This window comes from Crocodylus siamensis, chromosome 2 (genome assembly GCF_052110815.1).
Source record: "Crocodylus siamensis isolate JL-2025a chromosome 2, ASM5211081v1, whole genome shotgun sequence".
NCBI lineage: Eukaryota > Metazoa > Chordata > Crocodylia > Crocodylidae > Crocodylus > Crocodylus siamensis.
The window spans coordinates 218,911,530-218,932,339 of record NC_143396.1 but is presented as its reverse complement, the minus strand read 5'-3'; the positions used below and the strand labels follow the sequence as shown (position 1 = coordinate 218,932,339).

The following is a 20,810-nucleotide window of genomic DNA, read 5'->3' as shown; positions in this document are numbered from 1 at the left end:
TTGTTCTCTCAGAACTCTTGGGACCTTCGTCAAATTCTTCCCTACCATAGCTACCTATAAAAAAAAAAAATAAAATAACTAAAAAGCATGTGTCACAACTATAGCCTTGCCCTACAGCTAGTGAGATACAGGCCCTATGACAAACTCTCCCTAAAGCAGGTGTTGCATGTGGGAAGGTAATCATATTTTCAAACACCCACCTACAGTAATCTTAATTTCCATTCTAGCCTGCTGCTTATTTTTCCTCTCAACTGCTCATACAGATTAGTTCCTAAATGTATGTTTAAATGCTAAAAAAACCTTTGGATATACAACTCCAAGTTCCCTAGATCAAATCAGGGTGAAAACTGGCTCATTTTCCAGGTTGTTCAAGTAATACATGCAAATTGTTAGGATTTCATGTTCAGTTACTCAGAGCTACTGTACAGTCAGCTACATCTAACGCAGTTTCAGCCGCTGAAATTTTTAAGGTAAGTACTTGGAATGCTACACTCTTGCACAGGACTTCTCTTAACCTTCATCTCATCATAGATTTCATAGACATTACGGCTGGAAGGGACCTCGGAAGATCATCGAGTCCAGCCCCCAACCTGAAGGGCAGGAAGCCAGCTGGGGTCATAGGATCCCAGCAAGATCCAATTTTCTCTTGAAGGTGTTCAATGTAGGTGCTTGAACCACCTCTGATGGCAGGCTGTTCCAGACCTTGGGGGCTCGGACAGTAAAGAAATTCTTCCTTATGTCCAGCCTGAAATGATCTTGCAGTAGTTTATAACCGCTCGACCTCATCATCCCTCGGGGCACTCTGGTGAACAAATGTTCCCTCAGGTACTGGTGGTCACCCCGATAAACTTATAGGTGGCCATCAGATCACCAGTGAGCCTCCGCTTTTCCTTATTTGTTGCTCAGCTTGGAGGCACAATTGTGCAGCTGGAAGTGTCTAGTACCCAAGTTACTTTCTGAACATTACTGCTGCTCAAGAGTAGAGTATCTGGGGCAATTTTCTAAGGAGAAAAAAAAAAATTGTATTATGGGAGTTGGTGCACTTTAGAAGTCTTGAAGGGGGAAGGTATAATATGGATACAAGATCACCTTCAAACACTTGTGCATCATTAACTAGGTTTAGGTTTTGTATTTCTTAGGGCTACTCCCATACCTATTAGTCTCCAGGGCCCCTGATGGACATTACACTTAAGACACGATTCACTGGCTAATCATGTCTTTAGTGACCTGGCCACACATTCATACAGTAAATGGTGTGATAAAACAAGGAATAAGCCAATGTTATTATATAAAATGTGTAATAACTTTATGAGAATCCAGCTGGCTCCTATCACACGTTTAATTGAATGTGGTAGTATCCAGCCTCTGGACCCTTTCGAATCTCCCATGTTCTCCAGAGGCTAGAAGTGCCACACAGGTGACCAGGGCTCCCCCTTAATTGGCAATATGGCGTGACGGAATCTGATGCGAGACCCTTGCAACCACGTTTCCTGCCATGGGCCTTTAACTTCAACATCTTGCAGAGGGCCAAGACTGTCGCTTGTGTACTCACCTTTGTTTCACAGCTTAGCAGAGGCAGTCACAGGGCAACTTCAATCACTGACATCACCCCATTTTCCATCTCCAACACAGGCTGGCTATATCATCTTTGATATGTAATCCCACTCTTTTGTCCCTTGCATCCAGACCAGTTAGATTTTACCACTTCCTCTATCACATTCAAGATGGAAAATTTTCCCCACCCACAACTAACTCAGCAATATCCTCACTCTCAGTGTTCATAGCTGTGATCCACTATTTTTCTATCCTTTGGTTTTATTGCCAATGATGGCTGGCTGTCTTAATTGTGGAAACAGCATAACATCTTCACTCTTCCCGTGTTGCCCTCCACATGGAACTCCGTCTGTAAGATAGCCTGCAAAGCCACCCTCTTGTGTCAAAACCAAAAATAAACTGTATAATTTACTTCCTTCTTCCATCACAATTCTTTTCCTCATACTGAGAGCTGTTCAAGAAAGGAAACGTCTTGTACATGGCACCTAGCACACTGCGGGTGATTCTGCCACCAGAATACAAATAGCAGGGATGAAAGAGCAGAAGTGCCCGTTTCCCTCCACACATCCATAAAAGCTCTCCAACAGGCCTCTTGGAGACTTTCTGCCTTTGTCCTGCAAATTCCCAAGCTATATCTGGCTCTTGTGCCATAGCAACCAAACAAAATTAGTTGAAACGCAACACATAGTGGGTTAAAGACATTTATAAAAAGTGTGTCATATTTACAAACTGTTGTGTAAGCATGAAATCTTCCAAATGACAAAACTCACAGTTTTTGAATTCTATAAAGATACAAAGTGCAATTTTCCCCTTTTCCCCCCTGCAGCACGGGACAGAGAGAATCTCCTTCCCCTGCAACCTTCTGCTATCAGAAAGTGGGGGCCTGCTAGGTAAGGACCATGGGGGGCAAAACACAAGCCCCTCTAAAGAGGAGCTGGAAATATCAAACCGAGGCCAGGAGCAACTCACTCGTTTCCTTAGGAAGTCTGGACAATGGATTCCTTTGGGAAAAGAAGACTAGGGTCAATGTCCTAATGTTATTAGTGGGATGGAAAGGTTATTTAGCTGCTCTTTAATAACACTGCTCTTGGACACAGTACAGCTGCCCCAACTTCTCCACTCATCCTTTCAGATAACTTTGAGTCAGTTTCCATTTATAGTCCCAAGTTCATTTATGGGTTCAAAGTGAAGGCCCCAATACATATTGTAAATATTTCATCCCAGGTGGGAAACTAGTCTGCTCTCTACAGCAAAGGAGCAGGCTATTAATGTTGGACAGTATATGAACCTAAGCAGTTATTTTCAGCTAGGGACTGTATCTGTGTCAAGTAGGAGTGAGTCACTTCAGACAGTAAATGAAAATAGTGCTAACAGCATCTCATTTTAAGGGACCAGCCATGGGACACAATCCCTGGTGAAGGCTAAGAAACAGAGGCTCTTCTACAACCACCCTCCCCACATCATCTGCAGTTGCAAACAGAAACCCTGTGCCAGCACCACAATGAAACAACGCACAACAGAGACTGAACAAGGCCAGGGAAAGTATATGAGTGACAGCTTATAAAAGTTACAAAGTTTTGTGGTCAGTATACAAAGCACTGGTTTAGGTACAAGAGGCAGGGGTACTGTGCAAGGTATGGGAACCTGGGGGTTAGTGTAGAAACCCAAACCACAAATGCAAAAACACTGCAACCTACAGGAGATGGACATCCACATGAAATGGGCTATGGAGCCCAAGGAAGACTTGCTTATGGGAGTTGCCCCATAGACCAGCCTTATCCCAGTAGCACATTCACTCCACAGCAGACGCTGCACAGACTCCACACAGGACACTGATCGTTTTCTGTTTGAGAGGATTTCCTCTCAGGAAAATTAGTACAGGAGAGACAGAGTCCAGACCCTGGTAGGGCTAGGACTGTTCTCCATACCAGGTGTAGCTTTTTCTGTTATTGGAGCAGCAAGTTTCAAAGAGAAATCTTCATGCATGATCCAGTCATAGGCTTATTCTCAAAAGAAATCTTCCTTCCCCATCTCTAGGAGCTTCCTCTCACAGTGACCTCCAAGAGCTCTCCAGCCTGGGAAATGGTGCCATGTCCCTTTTGGAGAATGTTCAGGGTCATGCTAAGCATTTGCTGATTTAGTCTTCATCCAAGAATGAAGAATATTTGCATTCTTGAGTAACGCAGGGAGAGATTGTATCTTTTTTCAGCCTTCATTTAGCTAGGCTAAACAAGCCAAGCTCTTTCAGCCTTCTTTTGTAAGAAGGCTCTCCATTCCTCTGCTCATCTAATTAACTCTTCCCATGTTCCAACTTGTATTTTTTTCTGGAATCAAAATGACCAAAATTGCATACAATTCCAGATAAAGACTTACCAGGGTCTTTTACAATGGCATAAAATACTCTCTACTGACAATCTCTCTCCAGATACAATCCAAGATGGCATTTTTCTTTCCTGTGACTATCACAATAGAAGTTTGTAGTCATCCTGTGACTGACCAGCACATCCAAATCTTTCTGCTTTTTAGTTGTTCCAACTGATGAGATTCTAGCTGCCTGAAGCAACTCTGATAATCTCCAACAATGCATAACCACTGTGCACTGTTTCATTTCATTTCGATTACTCCAGTGCTCAAGTTCATGCAATTCTTCCTGAACATTATCCTGATCTTCCTCCATGATAAAAACGCCTCTTGTGGTCATCCAAAACTTGTCAGCATATTCTTCTTACATTTTGTGCCAAAGTCATAAGATGAGAATATTATATAAACAAGAAGCAGGAGCTTTGGTAAGATTAGTCCTAAAACCAATACTTGAAAGACTCCAGTAGTAACCTTCTTCCAGCCCAGCAGTTCCCCCTTTCAACACTACCTGTTGCCATATCCTCAACAGACAGTTCCTTGCCCACCTTACAATTCTGGCATTAATTCCCACTGAGCTGACAGGCAAAGGCAGGCATTCTAATATGCTTTGGGGCTGAAGTGCTTGAAACCACGCCATCTGGGAAGCCACTAGAGTATTCAATACCTTGCACACCAGAGAATGGTATCCAAATGCAGGCTGCAGTTTAATCTCATTGACTGCCATTTAAGAGTGAGGAAGGGTATTTCTTTTGAGATACACAAATGCTGCTCACTTCAGCTAGGCATTAAGTTTCATGCAATGATTGACACCTAGGAAGAAAAGATACACCCGGGAGTGAACAAGTCAACAGAAAAAAAACCTCTTGTCTTCTCAACTCTGGGTTTGCCTCAGAAGGGATAGGTTTGGTTCCTGGGGCTTTTATATATGTCAGTGAGCCAAAACATACCCAAGCAAAAATGATGCAATGCCCCAGTGTGGCAGCCATTGGAGTTACACATTCACAAAGACACCCAACATTTTCAGCTGCTGATCACACGTTCTGATCCCTTTTGCAGCAGCAGCTCTTTACTACTGTGGCGTGACCACTCTAGCACTCCGACTCTTCCCTTGTGAATCTCTCATCTCTGGCTGCAGGAAAATGGGAAAAGAGAGTTTGTCTCAGTACCCTTTGCAGAGCTAGAACAAAACACAGCCAGCTCCTCCTAGTGGGAGCATCTAGAGCACAGGAGTTGTCAACTGGAGCTGCATGTACCCCTAGGGGTACTTGGAAAGGTCACAGGGTGGTATGTCACTGCTGCCCACCGATGCGCACCACTTTTCCAAGGCTGGTCCCACAGCTGGTTGCTGCTGATGGATGGCATGTGATTGGCTGGGCACAAGGCCCATCAGCAGCCTGCGGAGCCACATGTGTGACTGGCCATGGGAAAGCGGGGTGCGGTGACAGCACAGGGTGGTGGCGGTAGTGGCTACTGCATGCGAGCCCCAACCCCTCCCCCCTCATTGCCATCAGAAGGGGTACATTTGCTAAAAAGGTTGAAAACCCCTGATCTAGAGCATTTCAGGCATCCTGGTAAAGATGTCTTTTCTCCATCCCAGTTTGTACCACTGTTGTGTGGGGCAAAATATGATTGGGGTACAGAATCTGAAGTTCTGTGGGGCAGCTGATAAGTGTGGGAAGGAGGAATCCCTTATAGGATAGGTGGAAGGGTAAAAAGCAGTCTGTGGTTGCCAAAATGATAAGCTGCTGCCCTCTGTTGGTCGTTTAATACCTTGCCAAGCCATAGTGAAATTATGAGGTAAAAGACACTAGAAGGTAAACTATAGCCTTAATTGCAGAGTAAAGCACTTAAGGCAAGTCAATTCATTTTATTTTCTAAAACTACTGACAGCAATTCGAGCTGGGCATCACTAGCTGTCAAAAAACAAATATGAGGCAAGCCACAGCCCCACAATAGCCTTAGGGCAGAATTACAGGTTACTCACATTCACAAGCTCTTGCTGGGAATCTCTGGACCATGCAGACCTGTCACTTTGACTCGTTTATATAGGTCCTCTGTGCACGTCTCCTCTAATCCCTCATGCTTGCGCTTTGGAGAGGCCTGGCCAGACTGTGAGGGTTTCAATGCTGCAAGGGGGAGAGAAGTATCACTGCAACATCTCTTTCGACCATAAGAATTTTCATCCTGACACTTGAGGCATTTGGCACATCAAACAGCAAGGAAAAAGGAAAGTGATGAAACCAAAGCCAGGGGAAATGCAGCCACAATTTTCCCACATTTTTGAGACGTCTCAGACAAGGTGATTTCCAGCCTAGGACAAACCCTGGAGTCTTTCTGTTTTAGTGAATAGCCATCTTATATATGGTTATTTTGGTCTTCCCCTACAAATCTCTTTCTAACATGACTTATGCCTAGGCAGTCTCCATGGAGCTGCGATACATGATGCCAAGAGGGCAGTCACTGACTCACTTCAGTAACCCTGAGTTCTGTGTACGTTTTCAGGAAAGGATCTCTTGGTGAGTCCCAAGCAAGCCTAAAAGGGAGGTGAAATAGATCTTTATTTCCCACCCCCCCATACTCCCTTTTCTCTTGCTGAATTAGCCTATGGGCTCAAAGTACCTATTAACATATCCAGGTATTTTACAAAAAGCTCCTGCTCACCTGTACTGGTGCTGCAGCCCTGAACTGAAGCTGGATCTGTGACTGGGCCACTGAGATCTTCTGCACAGGAAGGGACTGATGCCAGTAAACCTAGGAAAGAGAAGGAAGAGAACTACAAATACATTTCTTAGTAAGGAACATGCACTTTCTTTTCATTAGGAACTTGGCATGCCCTGGTGTGATCACCACCTGAAGCATTTCTATCTGTAAAAGGCAGGTTGGATTCAGAGCTCAGTTCTTGCCAGGGGTGCAACACATGGCTTTCTTAATCTATAAGCACTCTCAGTAGAGCTTTGTGCCTAGGCTTGTAGGGTTAAGAACTGACCAACAATGGCACAGGGATTCTAGTCATTAGAAGGATTGTGTCCAACTTAAGTCTTCTGAGAACAACTCCTAAAAGCCACAGACACACTTGGTCTTATCTGCCATCCTAAGTAAAGCATGCTCCTTTAGGTAAGTTTTGGCAGAGAACATTACCTCCTGCAAAGGCTAGTCAGGAGCACAGATTTGTTACTTGTAAACCACACAGTAGCACACTATCTATCTTCTTCAGCAGATACTGGGATAGACTGTACTATGGAGAGAATCTCTCACAGCTACTGGTACTTACAGAGCCCCCTGTAGCGTGACAGCTGCTGGTATATCTGTTTCATGCGCTCAATGTTTAGCCGGCTGGTCTCAGCATGGTTCACCATGGGTTTGGGGTAGTCCACCCCAATGATGCACTTGGCTGCCTTCTGCACTGACTCTGGGGCATTCCAGGGCTCATAGATGTATCGCGAGGGAAAGCCTTTTAGCTTGGGCAGATATCGCCTGCAGCCCAAATAAAGAGAGGCATTTACATTATTTTACTTGAAGTGCAGCAGCATGGTATTTGCAAAGCAAAGGGTAAGCAACCAGTCAGACAGCTGCCACATTACCCCAGCCACCCAGGCAGACAGTTTATGCAGCTGTGTCACTGGCATACTAGACTGTATGTATGGGGAAGAACCCATCCACGTCACTCACCTAACGTAGTCACCACTGGGATCTGTGCGACGGCCAAAGCCCACAGGGCAATAGCAGTGGAAGAACTGTTGAAAGAAAGCACTGCACGAAAGCCACATCCAGCTGCCTGCATTTACACTGAAATCCGCATCCAGAAGCAGCTCATCAAACACCTGCAGCAATAGGAAGGGAAGACAGTAAGGTCCTACCCTTGGAGGGTCCTTAACTGCAGGGGACATTTTACATACTGAGCACTGAATTGTAAGAAAACACTTCCCAGTAACTGAAACAGGAGCAGAACTGCAGCCCACTGGCTCAAGCCATCTGGCTGGTTGTGTTTCCTTACCTTTTCAGTCATTTCTAATGGAACACATGATCTGGTTATGCTATTAACAGCCATGACTTTGGACTCTGCTGCTGTTCAGTTTTACAGAGCAATTCCAACAGTGACCTTAAATGTGGAGGTGTAATGCAAGTATGAAGCACTGACCCTAGGAAGAAGGATACTTCTAAATATCAGGACAAGCACAGAAGCGCAAAAAAGTCACATATGGTTATCCCCTTACTCTGAGGAGAAGCAGGGTTTCAGTAATAAGCCACTAAACCTCTTATCAAATCATTATTTCTTAAAGTATCCCAAAATACGGGTCTTTTACTTCTCCTTGGGACACTACGTAGATTAATATTTCACAGTTAGGAAGTTTTCCTTGACTAGTGTGGAAGTAAACTGCATAATGAAAAGGAAGGTCCTGCTATGTCAAAAGCAATGAAATGTATACAAAAAAGATGGACTTGGAAGCACTTTGGCATCTACCAATGAGTTCTACCACTTTCAAAACCCCACAGAAGAAGGTAGCAAAAGACAGGCAGATGAGAGCCTGGAAGAAAATCCCCCTTTCTATACTACTTTGCACAACAAATGAAAGCCACAGCTGACTGTCACCCTTGAAGAACATGCCAGACGGACTCTGCAATAAATGGCTGGCTTTCTGCCTCTGGAAATTCCACACTCACCCTTACTCCGCACTCCCAGCTGATCCAGAGGTCACCCCGAGTCAGGAAGCAGGCCACAGCGTGCCTGGCTAGGTGGTGGATCCAGCCTTCTTGTCGCAGTTGTGTCATGATAGCATCAATCCAGGGAAAGCCTGTCTTGCCCTCGGCCCACTTTGCCAAGGCTTCAGGATTCCTGTCCCAGGGGATCTGGATGCAGATTGGGTTCCCTTCCATACGGTCAAATTTGGGGTTGTTGGTGGCTGCTGTATAGAAAAATTCACGCCAAAGCAGCTGTCCATATAGTGAGAGAGGTGGGGTGCTATTTCGCTTCACCTGTGGAAGAGGAGTGACAAGACACAGGGAAGAGGCACAAGGATGAAAATTAGCCTTTACCCAGCTCTTGCACTTGAGCAGTTGACCTCAAGCCCACCTACACATTTATACAGATTTCTCTCACTTTATGCGGTTTCTGTATGTGCGAATTTGCTCTTATGTGAAGACTCATTTTATACCAAAAACGTTATATGCGAGGTAAATTCACTCTTATGTGGTTGGCATGGTGGAAGCCTGCAGTCAGCTGCTTTGTGCGGTGCATTGTGGGAGTGACACACACCAAAATATAGTCTCCTGTGTGGATCTGTGTTCCTTGTCTGTGACATGTTTCTGTAGTTGCCATCCCCATCATGACAGTGCCCTGTGCTTGTGTGTACTGTCTGCTATTGGCGAGTATGAAAATTGTCTTGTAAAAGTAGTAGAAATGGGTCTGGGGGTCAGTACAGTCGAGGTCTTGGAACATATCTGTTACATTGTAAAGTGGATTCCCTTTATGCAAAATCGAGTTATGCACCGTTTTCCAGGAACACATGTATAGCATAAAGCAAGGGAAACCTGTACAAACAGTTCCCATTCAGGGACAAGGTCAGCTAACAACAGCTGGAAGGGCTGAGATGTTCTCCGAGCAGCTCTTTACCAACATCCCCATTTCCAAGGTGAGAAAATCTGCCTGATACATTACTGGAAGTGACTCATCCAGATGACAAAGACTGTCATTTCAGATAACCCTAGATCTTACAACCTTGAGGGCCCAGCCTTGAGAATCTGATTAACTCCTCTTAAAACCTAATTATGATTACACGTTCCCTTTTTCTCACCTTCTTATACAGCTCCCAGAGACGGTAGTAGAACAGGCGGCAGGACAAGCAACCAAAGCGTAAATAGGGACTGAGCCCTGTCGGGCTGGCCAGCAGCGAGTTGGCATTCATCCTTGGCCTTTCATAATTTGCAACCCAAGCCTGAGATCATGTCGAGGAAGAAGCAAACAAAAGAGAATGGGTTTGAGAAATGCAGTACTTCAAGGGTCCAGAGGCCTGCCATTAACTATCTATAGTGGGTTTGTTAGTTGATCAATGGGTCTTTTACACTACCCCTATGGAATTGGCTTGGGACACCTCCAACAGATGGACAAAGTGGCAACTTCCAGTCTTACTTCAGTAAGAGGCACGTGAATCATTCAGAGAGGATTCAGTCCAGTCACTGTGGCCTGGGAGGGGGTTATTAGTTCATGTCTGTAGTGTGGGAATGGGCCTATGGCCTCCCTGGTATGTGGGGTATGTCTATATCAGGTCTGGGAAATTATTTTGGGCAGAGGGCTGCTTACTGAGTTTTGACAAGCCATCAAGAGCCGCATGACAGGCAGCCCAGGGCAGATTAATATTCATATTCTAAATTTTTTAGGGGTCCCACGGGCCGGATAGAATGGCCTGGTCAGCTGCATCCGGCCCATGGGATGCATTTTGCCCAACCCTGGTCTACATGATAAAGGGTCTTAACCACCTCTCCCTGATGTCTTCCATTCTGGATGTACCTAATAATTACAGAGCATGACAACTTGTTATGATAGAGCAGAGATTCAGTGTAATGCTCAGCAAGAAGCTCTGAAGTATTATCGTCCCCTAACACAGGACGAGCTATCAGCTCCATACCTGCCATAAGAAAAAGCTTTAAAAACAGTGTCTTCTGTCTGAACAGTTTACCTCCTATTGTTGTAACACCCAAGATTTCTACTGCTCTTTTTCAATGTATTTACTCTGTGCGTACTAATAAAGACACAGTTATAAGAATGTATCTAGGTATTATAGTGACTGGCCCAACCAATACCAAGTAATATGGCATGTTGTATTAAAAGTCCTCACCTGTGCAGTGTGGAAGTGTCAGTCTGTTTGCCCTTGTCCTGTTATTACACCTGGACCTGCATAAATAGGTCTCAAAATGAAGACTAAGGAGATGAAAGTCACCTGTAGAAGGAACTACACTTTCATGGGAGGCTTGTAGTCCACATTATTCCAAAGGGAGGGTGACTCCACACCCTTCAGACCCCAAGGGAGCTGCATCATTGGCAACTCTTTCAAACAAATTCCACCATTAGATGTATGAGTATCAGAGAACCTCCATCCCCATTGGGTCTTTTGAAGGCTAGGAGTGGCAATGCCACAATCTCTATGCCAAACACAGCCCAGGTTAGAGAGACAAATCTCATCTCTGCTCATGTCTCTGCAATACGGAGAGCTGTCTCTGGTTAGCAAGTGGCGGAAGTGACAGCTAGTGTTAATATTTCCTAGCTAAGGGTTCAGCACACAGGAAGCGCTACCAGGTGAAATAGGGTTACCTTTCTTTCCAAATGCTTATCCAGCCGTGCCAAGGCCTCCATTTCCCCTCCTTGCCAAACTGCTGCAGCAAGACCATCCGTGGGAAAACCTGTGAAAAGCAAAGCTGGTAAGGTCTAAAGCCAACACAAGGTAAATGGCCTGGCTGGGCTCCAATTCTTGTAGTAATACAAGCAAGCTAAATAAGCAGCTTATTTTTGATCTTGGAATATTTGTTTTATTGTTGCTTGTAAGAGGGTGGCCTCCTTGTCAGGTCTCCACCAGCTGCCCTGCTCCTGGGGTAACCACCCGCTTCACTATCCTACCACACTTTGATGGAAATATAAGCTACCCATCATGTGCCCTGCTGACAAGGGCCTTAATACCTGCTTCAACTTCCCCGCTACAGGTCCCATGCCCTGCAGATGTTGCTCTGTGTTACTCTCTGGCCTATGGCTGAAGCAAACTGAGCACACAGTTGTAGTTCCACCCTACAGCCCTGGAGGGCTACTCACATGCCACGTCCCCTCTCACCGGGGTCCCACTCACTCCACTGGCTCTCACCCAGGCTCTTTCATACTGCCCTCTCTCCTGGGCCACTCATACCGCCTGGCTTCACCTGGCTTTCGGCTTAGCTCTTCACGCCTCAGTCAGGCCTGGTGTAGTTTGTTGCGTCTCCTGTTACCCTCACCCGAACGTTGACTGAGCAATTCTACAACTGCTGGCCTACTTCACTCCTGGCCCCTTGCCGGGCCACTAGGCCCCCACTGGGCCTCCTCACTTGCCTACTCACTGGACCTCAACCCACTTGCCCACTGTAGTCATTGCCCCGCTCTCTCTCAGGGTCTCTAGTTTTCGCCCCTCTCTCAGGGTCTCTCGCGTCCCCAGGCTTTACCCTCCTCTGGACTCAGCTCTGCCTCAGGGCTGCTTAATGAGCCCAGGCTCCCCCTGCTCATTAGAACACCACCAGGGATGTGGGCCTGGGGTTATAAAACACCCCAACCTGCCTTTCACCAGGGAGGTAACTGGCCTGGCATTTCCTGGGGCGGCTCCCACACCAGTAGGAGTCCCACCAAACCACTCTTCCCCAGCATGGTGCAGTTTTAAGTCTTAGCATGGACAAGGGGTCACCTCCACCCCGTAGCCCCTGCCCTTACCTCCTGATATTCCTGGAGCAGCCTCACCTCTTTTCTCCTGCAGCAAACTGAAGCCTAACTTATATCCCTGGGTCCAAAACTGGCTGCCCTCATCAGGCACCTGGCTGCTGCCTGTTTTCTGCCCATAAAGTGGCAGGCACCAAAGGTGCCTTGCCACATTTCTGTTCTTGTCCTTCTACAACAGAGCAAACCATTTAGAACCAGGAAACAACTGCAATCTGAGAGGTGTCAGGGTAGATATGCACCATCATTCTCTCTCACGCTATCCAGGAAAAGTGATTATCATGATACCTTAGTGTGCCCTAGGCCAGGGGAAGCTCTGTGTCAATGATAAACAGAATAGGCAGCAGGGGGCACCTCAAACAGCTTGCAGATCCCCAGGGGGTCCGTGGAGCACAGGTTGAAAACCACTGGTTTAGATGGATACTGCTTTAAAGGGAGCCAGGAATACCATGGATTTCAATGCACCAAAGCTTTTGTTGAGACCTACCAAACTTCTCATCAAGCCTTTGCCTTCCTACCAATTAGAAAGTATCCCACAATATCTTCACACTATTGGGCAGCTGGTGGCTCATGGCAACAGTGTTGCATGCATAAAGACAATCCTCTGCATAGCAGTGATAATTCGGCCATTCCCTTACATTTAAGTTTAGATATCATATGGGGGGTGGGGGGGTGGCAGAGCTTGTGCTTTGGCTTCTTCCCTAAACATTTTGTTTCAGTATCAGTGGGTGTATAACAAACACAGAACTAACTACTGTATCTTCTCCCTTCCCTCCACCCTCTTAGAAGTAAAGCCTTACTCTCCCTCCCAGATCTGGCAGCAGAATATGAGTGGAAATAGGTTCAATAATATCTTTCATCTTTGTGATCAACCATTATTAATTTGGGAATTCGCAAGCAAGGCAGTTTATCTGGCACAGATTAACCTGTGATTAGTATTCATTAATATTAATGTGCTCCCCCCCAGTTGTTGCATGCAGTCTTATCAGAGAATAATGACAGAAGAAGCAGTTGGTTGACTGTGCAACACTGACAAAGGCTGAGAGTGCCAGAACTAAGAACAGGCAAAGAACTACAGGTCAGGACTGAGGTATCTCAGAAGTATGGGAAGCGTGCAGTTTGCAGTAGACTTGAGCATTAGAACAGATCATCTGTGGTTCATTTTCACAAACTCAAAGACAATGATATCCAAAATGCTGTTTGAAGGCTGAAGATGGTCCAGGCCTGCTAAGAACAGCAAAGGCATCCTGGAAAGGTTAGAGACAGCAAAAACAGATCCTCAAAGAGCTTATTTGACTAGACCCCATCTTTAGCCCTGGTCACATACCCAGCTCCTCTAGAGATGGGACTCCATACATATCATCATGATTCTCTTGGATCTCAGCTTTGCACTTCTCCATCTGCTGGCTTGTTATGCTGCTCACTGGCTTCTTGGGAAGATCCATGCGGCTAATGATGGCCTGGAAACGTTTGTAGGTGAGGGGTGGTTTGTTGCCATTCAGCTCAATTATTCTAGGGGGAGGGGGGAAAAAGTCAGAAGAGAGTTAAAAAAACAGCCTTACTCCCACAAAAACATTGTGGGACAGCATGTTAAAACTGCTTCCCCCCTACTCCCTTGGGATATTCCTTCCCTTGGATAGAGGAATCCCAGACAATCCCATCCTCCATTTGAGTCTGTTCCCCAATACAGGTACTGAAAACACACACCAAACCTGTTTCTGTGAAGGGGGGGAAAATCTACCCTCAGTGCCACGCTGCCTCCCAGAAAAGTCCTAGCCTAAGCATCTTCATCCTCCCTACAAAATCCCAGCCTGCAATTGTTCCTCCCTTTCTATCACTCCAGGATGATACTGCCCCAGCTTATATACATCCCCCTCACTACACAAGTGAAATCCCTGCCTGGGACTGTCCACCCTCATTTCCTTTGCTTCACCAATGGCTAGAAAAATCCCAGTCTGAGCTGACTGCCATTTCTCCTGCACTTGTCCTAATGAGAGAAATCCTAGGGAGTGGACAGACAAAGCTTAGAATGTTTAAAATAGGTTTTAAAACCCAAGACTCTAGACATACAGACCACTTAAGACCAGTTTGTTTCAAAAGCACACCGGGAAAAATGAAGTATTAGTTTGAAGTGGTTCAAAAAAACCCTCAGAAATACAGCAACCAGTAAGGACGTTTTTGAGACACTGGATGCCGATTTGAAAACTCTGGATTTATCCTGTGAATTATGTTTGCACACCTAACTGCGCTAACACTGCATGGATCTTAAGGCATCCCAGGGTGCCATGATACCCCAGATGAGAATCACTGGCATAATGGTCTGGGTACTCTACCACCCCTACATTTCTAAAAAGTAATGGTTCTTCTTAGAACCCTTAGCAGTGTGCGGACAACTCTACCCAGGGACAACTGTAAACTGGATCCCAATTATTGACATACTTGAAACTTGCTATATTTATTACATCCATCTGCACCTTCAGTGTTTGTACCTTCTTCCCTGGATTAGAGAAATCCCCCTCCTTATATCCCCACCCCGGTCTGCCTTATGTTCAGTATGTTTTTCCCATTAAGTAGTCTAACCTGTTTTAGTACAAACCAGGGAAGCAGGCAGCAAGGTGGCCAAAGCTCCCCCCGCCTCTACCTTCTGAAGCTCCCTCTGCCTGCTGAGGATCAAAATGTGAAACTTCACAGCCCTAGGAAACAAAGCTAAAAGGGCCTTGAAAAAACACCCTAGCAAAGTATGGTTTCTAGGCTGGAAACAAAGGCATTACTACTAAACATGGAGTTCAGCACAGCTCCAGGAAGAGAAGAGTTAACAGGACAGCAGACAGAAAGAAGACTGCCAGCATTATATAAAGCTGAGGCAGCTCAGCCAGCTTCCTGCTTGTGCATGAGCCATTTATGGCTGCTGCTACTTCCCCACCCATTCAAATCAACAACTTATGCAAGGGGCTGGGTGGAAGCCTAGTATTTCAGCAAATGCCATGTGCTGTCTCTTCCCCCACCAGCTGCACGTGTGGAGAGGAGGAGCTCCACGCAAGCCTGGAGCCTTCAGGGAAGTGCTGCTCACGTGTGCTGCTTAGTGACCTACCTTTCCTGCTCTACACAACAACTAGAAGGCAGGACTAGAAGGTAGAAGGTTGCACCCTGCTCTTTGCGTCATAGATGTTTCTCCAATCTAGGCCATAAGCAAAGCAAACCCCTGACCTTTCATACATACTGAGAGGTGGAAACTTAAGTGTTTCAAAGCGATAGAACACCTAGGAAGTTTAAAAATAAGATTTGGCACAAAGCTCCTACCACTCCTCCTTTCTCTACACAGTAAGCTATACACATTAGAAAAAAAAGAGGGGCAAGTGCTGAGATAAGGGCCCAGAGGTTATCAAATACAACAGGTAGGTGAGTTCTAGGCACAACTCACCGACACATACAGATACAGTGCACGAACACACTGCTACAACAGGTAAGGTTTCCTCCACTTGCAAAGCCACCAAAATAACCCTGCGTTCAGGTGGTAAAAAGCCAGATAAGTGGAGGGACACAGAGGCCTCCACCCTTGCCCCCAATAGTTTTCCTTGCTTCTTGTACCAAGCCACTGACGTGCTGGAACTCCACTCTGAGGAGAGGAGGCAGAAAAGAAAACCCAAGACCTTCATATCTGTCCCTTTAATTTTTGTAAGCCCCAGAATATATGCATCACTGCTGGAATGGTAGCACGACACCATTCCAATAACTACTGCTCTATTGACAGGCCTGATTCCAAGTGTAGTACACACAAGAGTGACAGTGAGATTACTGTACAATCCCCATCCCATTTTAGTTCTCTAAAGCAGTTGCCTCTTCACACTGCCTACATCCAATCTGTTCCATAGATTGACTGACGCAATCTGTCTGGACCTGCAATACCCAGTGCTACTGCCAGATCCCTGGAATCCCCCAATCATAGCTGTCCATGCATCTCTATTATGACGTTGGAGATTCTTTGGTCAGACAGCCTCCCCTGAAACCACGCTAATTTGTTCTGGCTTTTGAGATGGGCAGAAGAGACTTGTATTCCACCTTCACCTTAAAAATAATTGAACAAGAATGAAGTCACTTCCTGGGCCACCTCAGCTCCTAAAGTAGGTCAACAGCTCAGAAATGGAAACCTTTACATGAACTCCCTGCCCCATATCCTGGATGTTTTATAGCACCTGGAACAACGGATGCTATCATAATGTTTTTGATCATCCCATTTCCTCTCTGCAGTGTCACTCTACTTCAAAGGATGGCAATCTAGGTTCGAACAAATGCATTCACAGTAGCAAGCCAGAGAGGTGGCCAGAAGCAGCTCATGTCTATGGTAGACATCACTTTCTTAGACACCTCTTGACAGCAGGGTGTCAAAGATCTGACTTGCACAGCCTCATCCTCTAGTACCCAGTGTTGGCCCTCAAGTCAACCCATACACTGCAGGCAGTGTATACCAGACTGGTCCTGTGCTGCACAACACACCTGTGCAGAGCCAGTCTAGAACCCTTTCCCAAATGCCAGATCCAGTGCATGTGGTGCTCACTCTGACTGGAGCAGGCACTGGATTTAAGCAGCGCACACACATATACAATGACATGGGGCCAGCCCTGTGCTGTCCATCTCAGTACCCACAGAGGTAATGGACAGTAAAGCTCCCACTTGCTGTTTGAGTGGGAAGATCTTGGCTTTGTGCCCACTTTATGGAAATGGGAAACTCCTCCCTAGCTTGACTCTGAGGCCTAATGGTTGAGGGCAAGCAAAACTCGGGGGCATCTAAACCCCGTGTCTCTGGGCTTGGGCCAGCACATGGGGTGCTTGCCAAAGGATTTGGAAACATGTGAAGCCCCAGATGGGGTGAAGGATGTTTGCCAGTAATAGAGCCACTTATGTTTCTTGACCGACTGACGGATTTGGAATTGATTTGGCTGATTTGAATGGAACACAAAAAATTCTCTTAAAAAAACAAAACAAAAACAAAACTGGCCTGTGGACTGGTCCCACGCTACTTATCCAGCCTGTGGGGGCAGGCAAGTTTGACATTGCTGCTTGACAGTACTAGGATTTGAGGGCCACAATCTCTTACCCTTTATCTTCTCATTCAAACAAACTGCATCCATCCTACAAGGGGACCCAAACCACAGAAGGAGAATCCCTTTTCTTCAACAGCATCAGCCCACTGGCTAGCTCATACATAGGAAGCTCTCGCCCCTGTCAAGAATGGGATATGCTCTCCCCCATTTCCCATGCAGGAGGGGCTGGCCCTAGCTAACACTGAGGATGAGAGCCAACACTGGCTGTTCACTCACCGAGCAGCAGCAGAGGTATCTGTTACATTGATACCACCTGTGATCACAGAGGTGACCGACTACTGCTTTATGTCAACTCACTTATCTATACTGTTTAGTCCTCCTTTTTCAGCTTATCCATCTGTTGCGATCCAAATCCTAGAGAAACTCTTTGGGTAGGGACTGTGCATGATTTGCATGTACCTAGAGCCTAGTACGGTGGAAGTCTAACTGAGTTTCTTCAGGCTCAGAGAACAAACACTGAAAAAGTAACTGCAGGGCTAGATACGGGGGCATTAGGAGATGTACAGTTCAGTAGCCATGGGACAGAGGACAGATTATTCCAGTTCTCCAGATATGCCTGTGTAATGTTTGTCCAGGTTCTATCAAAGGGCAATGGCAATATGATCACACTTTAAGAGCCTACACAGGAAGAGAGAGGGCAGATAATAGGAAACTTAGTCCAGAAAATCAGCGTAAACAGCTGGAAGATGAAGCTGGCAAAATCTGAATCAGAAACAAAAATTGTTCTGGGAGTGATTAACCATTAAAATGAACTACAAGGGGATGGATGTAAAGTTCTCTACCACAAGGTGAACTTTTAAATCCTTTTAAAATGTACCTTTTAGTTCAGTCACACTATGGGGCGCCATGCAAAGTTTACCAGGTGCAGTTTTACGGCCAGTGCTGTAAAGATGGTCAAACAAAATCATCCAAGTCCACTCCAGTTTTAAAAAAGGCTACAGAATATTATACTTGCAGACTGTAACAACTGCTGTATATTCAGGCATATGAACTATAAAGCAATTTAGATCTTATGGGTAAAATGTGGGGGGACTCAATTCAAAGAAAAAAAAAAATACCCGCTGATATGAACCTACCAGATAACTGTGAAACAAGTAGCTACACTGAACTGATAGTAAACGAAACCAGGGGTGTCAGACTCATCTGGCCCCACTATTGTCAGCCGTGGCTTTCAAGGGGCATAGGCCAAGCTGCAGAAATGTTGCTAAGCAGAAAGCTCCAAAGTCTGTTTCAGAGTGACCTTACTGTGAACCTCCAGATATAACAGCTAACTTGGTCAGCAAATAAAGGAAGGCGAACACAATTAAACAAAGGCAAAGCCTGAAAGGAGATAAGGGAAGACCATACATTAAATAAGCCACATACACTATATCATAGCTTTATCTTAAAATATTAGTAGTAGTGATTGATAAAACCAAAATAATAGATATATTTCTGTTAAAATGCTTAGATAATTTGTAAAAATAAGAACAGCCTTGTCAAAGAAGATCATAAACTAAGAAGAAAGAGGCTGGTGTTGGACACCACTCCACACTGGGAAGGAAAGGAGATAAGAAACCACCCCCCTTTCCCAAGAATATAACTCCTAACTAATTGACACCTAAGTCCACAAGAGATCTGGTTCAGTCCAGTTCCAAAAGTTTCAGTGAAACAAAGAAATTTAAATAAAACCAATCAGAGATCATTTATTAGAATTTTAAAACTAGCCATTTATAAATATTGGGCATAGGCTGGAGGGACATTTCGAGAACTCAGCAAATTCAAGAAGACCTGCTGACAATTTGAGTGCCACCCTCCTTGTACTTCTTGAGCCTCTGCAGCCAGTATAGGTGAGAATCTATGTCATGCTGTCACAGGTAGCCAGATAGAGGCTTTGGCATAAATATTTGTTTTCATGCTTTAAGGTACAAGCAAATAAAAGGTTGGGCTGTAGACCTGTTTCTGCTTCTTTTAATCAGTAGCCTACCCCATAAGGTTACCTGTACGCTGGGTAACAAAAATAAAGGAGGACCCAACTCGAGAGAAAATAACCTACCAATATGAAGTCACCAGACAAAGCAGTAACTTCACAGATTTCATAGACACTAGGGGCTGGAAAGGACCTTGTGAGATCATCAAGTCCAGTTCCCCTGCCATAGACAGGAAGTCTGCTAGGGTCAAATGATCCCAGCAAGATATGTATCCAAACACCTTTTGAATGAGTCCAGAGTAGGTGCTTGCACCACCTTGGTCAGTGATAAAACAAGTAGCTACACTGAACTAATGGTAAATTGGTTAAACCAGAGGCATCAGACTCACCTGGCCCCATGTGGAGCCAGTCCAGGAGTGGCACAGGGGTAAATCAGACTTACAGACCAGTCCTGTTTGTCAGATCCAGCACATGTCCTGAAAGGGCCTGAAGGGGAAGTCAAGTATTGCACGTACCAGCTGTTTCAGAGCTGGATCCAGCCTGCAGGCTGAGCCATGTGTGTCCGTCCTTGACACCCTTGAACTAAATTGTTATCTTTCCCATTTGATTTAAAGCAGAAGTGTTAAAGTCACTTGGACTTCAGATAAAGCATGTGTGCAGTCCAGATGAACAGCACAGAACTGGTTTGCAGGCCTCCTTATGCAGTTGGAACTTGGCAGCAATAGCAGCGTCCCGGGGGCCGTAGTAACGCGGAACACTTATCCACAGCCCAGGACGAAAGTCATGCAGAGCAGGAGGAAGAACCCACGTGGCTTGTTAGCTGCCTCTTTGTACAGCTGCGGCCGGCCGGTGATGCCGGCCAGCAGAGTTAAAAATGGCGGCCGCTGCTTCGGAGGCGGCAGATAGCCCAGAGACCAGGCTGCAGCTGGTACCAGCAGCCGAGTGGGCTCTGCAGGCAAGCCTCTGAAGAACCAGCATGCAGGAGGGGCTGGTGGCTGAGGAGTGAGGCACGGCAACCTGGACATCAGCCGAACTCCAGAGGAGTGATGGGCTGAGTAAGTGAGGGAAGACCGGAGCAACCCCAGGAGCATCAGAGGTCCCTGAAGTGAGTGTTGGGATGGCAGGCGTGGAGGACACTGAAGAAGGGGTGAAGAGCCAAGGACAACCTGGCTATAGGGTAATTGGGGCAGGATCGCCGCCAAGATCTTCGATGGAGGGGCCCGAGCCGCGCAATAAGTAGCCGACAGAGGGGAGTACCCTCCCTACCCGTAAGGGTCCCGGGACGGGGAGCTGGTGGAGGGTCAGTAGGAGTAGTAAGGACTCCAGCATCCCCAAGCGAGGGGCGCGGAGCACAGAGGTGCGCACAGTGATGGGGCTTGTGGTGACGTTTCAACAGAGGCTACGGCAAAGGTTCCCTTATAGGATAGGGTGAGGGCATATG

General features: G+C 46.0%; 1 protein-coding gene across 2 annotated transcripts in view; it reads right to left on the bottom strand.

Annotated features, from left to right (window-relative positions):
- Window positions 1–2,245: 2,245 nt before the first annotated feature.
- CRY2 (cryptochrome circadian regulator 2) overlaps window positions 2,246–20,810 on the bottom strand; it is a 29,793-nt gene continuing 11,228 nt past the window's right edge. The window contains exons 4-13 of one of the 2 annotated variants that reach the window (XR_016440289.1): window positions 13,686–13,870; window positions 11,222–11,310; window positions 9,708–9,848; window positions 8,578–8,889; window positions 7,585–7,736; window positions 7,187–7,389; window positions 6,577–6,666; window positions 5,900–6,041; window positions 4,863–5,044; window positions 2,246–4,725 (exon numbers count right to left, since the gene is read on the bottom strand). Coding sequence is in view for 1 of the 2 variants with exons in the window: in XM_090033003.1 (XP_089889129.1) it covers window positions 5,902–6,041; window positions 6,577–6,666; window positions 7,187–7,389; window positions 7,585–7,736; window positions 8,578–8,889; window positions 9,708–9,848; window positions 11,222–11,310; window positions 13,686–13,870 (1,312 nt within the window). In the remaining variant the exon portion in view is untranslated. Of the gene's footprint in view, window positions 5,045–5,899; window positions 6,042–6,576; window positions 6,667–7,186; window positions 7,390–7,584; window positions 7,737–8,577; window positions 8,890–9,707; window positions 9,849–11,221; window positions 11,311–13,685; window positions 13,871–20,810 lie in introns of both variants that reach the window. The other variant, XM_090033003.1, reaches the window with a different exon arrangement.